Consider the following 4,546-nt stretch of genomic DNA (forward strand, 5'->3'; position numbering starts at 1 on the left):
TTCCCTTCCCAACCACCCCCCTCCCCATCCAATGCTTCTGGTTTTCCCCATTTATTTTTCCCTATCACTATCTGTTCCTCTCCACTGCTCAAATTCTGACATCGCCCTCCCATCTTAAACATGACAGAAATCTTCAGCCCGTTTCCATTTGAAAAGGAGCCTGGTGTCAGGCCCACCTCCCTGGGCGCGGGCTGGGGCACTGGGATGTGCAGGCCGCACGGGCGGCCCCACCCGGTCCCTGCTGCCAGAGCAGCACTCGCAACAAATGCCACGCCTGCTCTGTCACTCGTGTCCTCAGCCAGTTTGTCTGTGGCAGGGCCACAGGGAACGGGAGCAGCCCACGCACCGACCACCCCTGCAGCACACAGTTCCCGCAGGCCTGCACCGGCGGCTGCTGCCCCAGTCGTCTGTTCTGCACTCCAGAGGTTCAGTGCTACTCAGAGCGCCTCATTAATTCCTCAACACATCTTTCCTTGCTTAGCAGGTACCGGCAAGCCTGCTAGCGCCTTCCTGGACAGTGACTGATTGCCACTAAATAAAAAGGCTGATTATGTGCATTATTGAGTGTTTGTGAGATTATTTGCACTGAACACTGACATCAAATAGAAAATAACAAAATGGGAGGTGAGAGGAAAACCATGACATGCCATCTCTCCTTCTCATCGCTGAGTGTTAAACGAATTATTTCCACTCACTTTCTTGCAAGGGTAGCAACCTTTTGTAAGGTCTCCACCTTCTGCGTACCTGACAGCACTAACAAGTGGCCCCAACTCAGCTGATTCGAAAAACACAGACTTTGAAGACAGACAGATGCTTTCCTTCACACACTTGCACACGTATATTACATTATCAACATGACCTTTTCCTTTGAAGAGCTGAATGCTAAACCTGACAACAGCCCTGCTGTTAAATGTCAATACCTGCCATAAGACTTGCCAGACAAACTAAGGAGACTGCATCGTATTCCTGACGCTCTAGGCAAACACAGGACTCCCAAGACTGGTTGGTTGGTTGCCTAGCTAAGAAGCAAACATGGTCTCATTTCAAAAGTCTGGTAATTCATGATGAGTTATATCCTGGAGGACACATGGTGATTTAAAATGGGAAAATCAGGATATTATTGATGGATATTTGCAAACATCCTGTAGGTCTTTAAGCAAGGACTGTTTCCTTCATACAAGCCCTAACAAAACCAACAACAACAAAAAAGCAATTAAAAAAAAATTCCTACACCTTCTCTAACAAATATAATAGGCAGGACTAAAAGACTTTTGATATTTTGATGTGACTTAAATAGATCACTGTGTAGGCTGTGATGTTCAAAAACTGAAAGCAACATGATTTTCCAGGCTATGACAATGCTGTACTCTGCTGTCCTGTGCTGAGTTTTGTGGAAACTGTAGTTCCCCTTGAATGAATTTAACACACAGAAGATGTTTTTTGCAACTGTGAAGATTGCATTATCACAGCATTTTCTTGGGTTTTGCAGTGGACTGAAGGTTATCAGCTCCATTATGCAGCCTCACTACTCTCTTTACTTCTCTAGATTCAAGTTTTCAATCTGGAAAAAGACAGCAATTTAAAGTAAAGAAAGGTCTTTCTAGATTGGAAGGTCTCTTTACTGAACTTTGAAAAAAACCAGGAGTTAGGAAATAAATTTGAGTATTAGATCCTTCAGGAAGATGCAGCTGATACTCACAGCAGCAAAGGTACCATTCCAGATCCGGGTGGACACATTCACAAAGTACTCCCCCTTCAGCATAAGGTCTTCCAGTTTGCATGTGATGGTACTGCACTTCACGTTCATACAGTTCTTCCAGGAGAAACAGCAAGGAGAGGCATGCATTAAAAGTACACTTTAAGAAATGTTCTTTTAACATCCTGATTTTTTGCCCTTCCTATTCCATGCATACATAATAAGTGCTTGCAGGCTGTGAAGAACACACACCTTTTCTTCATCAAAGGCAGGTGCAGCGAGTGTGACAACATCCGTAGGATACACTCCTGCACAGTGAATGAGGAATGCCACCCTCACCACAACTGTCCCCACGGGTACAGCAGTGGGCTCCTAAGGATCAGCTCCGCACTCCTGTCCTGCAGTACGGCAGCCCTGAGTCTTACTCACCAGTTCTTTGGAAGCTCTGAAGTTCTCTCTCGTGAAAGATGCAGAATAAGGTCTTTTCCCTATTTGCAGTGGGTTTATCAGAGCTTGACAAGTAACACCTCTGGCCTGGGAAAGATGACAGGAATGAAATTGGATGACATCATACTCAGGAGTTTATAGTCATCATATCAATGCATACTTCTGGGATGAGATGGTGGGTGAAATGCTAGGTAGTGAATTACATAACACTGGATACTTTAGGGCATTAAGAGACTGTATATGGTTTTGGTCAGAATTAAACAGCTTTTACGATATTTTTTTCCCCCTAGATTGACCTGAAGGGTTTGCCCTGATACGAAAATTCCATTTTTACTACAACCTTCCCAGGAACTTGGAGAAGGACCTAGCTGAAGAGTTCCAGAGCCTTCATATGCAAAGTCAGCCATGGACCATAAAGATAATCCACATCTGCCAAGTAGTAGAGTAGTATACTGCTGACATCATGGTCCTCCCCCTTTCCTTTATGAGAAAGGGACAAGGAGAAACTGCATAGATTCTCTGAATCTCATCTGCACTGTGAGGAAAATAATTGATGTTTATGGTACTAATTAAACTGCTGTGTTTTGGGGTTTATGTAATTCAGTTTCCACCTGGTCTGTAGTAACTGCAGTTGTGTACATCAGTGGGTTGTCTTTGCTGGTCAGTTCTGGAAGATAGATTTTTACAGATGCCATCTTTACTGGAATATTTCCTGTTGTCACCTGCAAAGCAAATAACTCACAATTAATTCTGGTAGCTAGACATATGAATAATTATTTGATATAACAAGAAAATCAGAAAGCATGGATGAGTATGGAAGAACTGGACTCCTTTTCCATCAATATTTTTGTATTAAGACACTTAACTAGAGTAATAATTACATATGCCAGTTGTAAAGCAGAAAGCATACTGTATAGCTTCAGGTCCCTCTCCATTTCAATAGGTAAGCTCTTATTCGCTGCATGCAGTGTGTTTTGAAAAGCAAATATCCTGCCCCAGCCAATAGGCCTGTTATTTAGTACTTTAGAGTAGTTGTTACAGGAATGTAAATGGAACATAATTTAGGTTTCTTCCACGTTGCTAATTTGGATCTAAGTTTTTCCGAGTTATGTAATAAATGCTGTGAGCTGGTTAGTTCTTGCATCTGGTCTGAGCACTTAACCCCCTGCCAAAACTTCAAGTTTCAAAGTCTAAACCTGCTAAGACTTGTTTTCCTTTATCAAGTCAGCAGAAGATTAATATGCTCTGTGAAAAAACAGACTAAGTTGGCCTAAAGTTAAGCATTAACCATTTTCTAAATACGTAAACAGTGCAGGACCAATCCCTTACCCGTTCTGCTTGTGCAGTAAGTGCAAATTTCATCCTTAACCTCCTAAAGACTGTAAGCATTTATCCCCTGGGTATTTGCAATTTTTTTCTCTTTTTCTTACTTGACTGATGCAAAAGCATCAAAATCAGACATGAAATCAGGAATGTTTTTTCAACTATGTTTTGGGACCAGGCTACAGGAGAAAGTAAGCAGCTTTTCGAACCAGAACCAGAAACATCAACTAACCTTAACTGAGAAGTTGAACGTGGGGCCAATGTCTTCAAAATTATTCACAGTGGAAGGAATGTTGCGACCAGAATGTACTTCATAGAAGTTGATGTTGGCAAGCCTAGTTAACAACCATAAAACAATACATTTCAATTTGGCAGCTGCTTTGAAAACATATGTTACTGGATGTGCTTTCACGAAACAGGTCAGAAGTACAGTCAGAGGAAAAATCAATGCCTTGTACTGCTGTTTGAATTTTACAAAGTTGGTTAGGAAAATACAGGGTGTACTAAACCCTGGAGCCAGAGCGAGTAAGTGAAGGTAAGACAGGAGGCCTGTTTGAGATGCAGGCTCTGCTCAGCCTCCTGCATCCCATGGTGTTTCAGTGCCATACTGCAAGCTCCTCTCCTGGGCCTAAACTGTGACTTCCGGCCTTGTAGTGGTCTCTCCACAGAAAGGGCCCCCGACGGTTGCCCTTGGTACATCTATAACAGCAAACAACAACAGACTCTGAGGGAGATCCGGGGCCCTAATGCCATAGACCCCAGACAGGCTTGTTTCCACATGCCTGGGTATGGAAACACACACAGCACCCAGCTTGTGTGGATGGTACACATCGAGTACCCCTTGTTCTGCTCTGGGCTGCTTTCTGTAGTGTTTGTGGTTTCAAAATTCAGAATTTCCAAAGCAACATGATGGTGGTTGCAGCCCACTGCAGCATGAAATCACAGGTGTGTGATGGAAGGCCATGGTGTGAGGGCCTGTGGATGCTTGAGGGGCTCAGGTAGTTGGCACCATGCTCAAAGACAATGAAAGCATCCCTGTGTTGTGCATCACATCCATGTGCTACCTGTGAGCAACTCCTC

At 43.5% G+C, this 4,546-nt stretch overlaps 1 protein-coding gene across 1 annotated transcript in view; it reads right to left on the reverse strand.

The window, feature by feature from the left end:
• The window catches only part of ITGA2 (integrin, alpha 2 (CD49B, alpha 2 subunit of VLA-2 receptor)), a gene marked incomplete at its 5' end in the record, with an annotated part of 32,569 nt that overhangs the window by 4,959 nt on the left and 23,064 nt on the right, over positions 1-4,546 (reverse strand). Inside the window, 4 exons of the mRNA XM_010149530.1 lie at positions 1,700-1,813; positions 2,126-2,230; positions 2,755-2,865; positions 3,699-3,801. Coding sequence (XP_010147832.1) covers positions 1,700-1,813; positions 2,126-2,230; positions 2,755-2,865; positions 3,699-3,801 — 433 coding nt within the window. The remainder of the gene's footprint in view (positions 1-1,699; positions 1,814-2,125; positions 2,231-2,754; positions 2,866-3,698; positions 3,802-4,546) is intronic.

Source organism: Eurypyga helias, unplaced genomic scaffold, assembly GCF_000690775.1.
Source record: "Eurypyga helias isolate BGI_N326 unplaced genomic scaffold, ASM69077v1 scaffold38113, whole genome shotgun sequence".
Taxonomy (NCBI): domain Eukaryota; kingdom Metazoa; phylum Chordata; class Aves; order Eurypygiformes; family Eurypygidae; genus Eurypyga; species Eurypyga helias.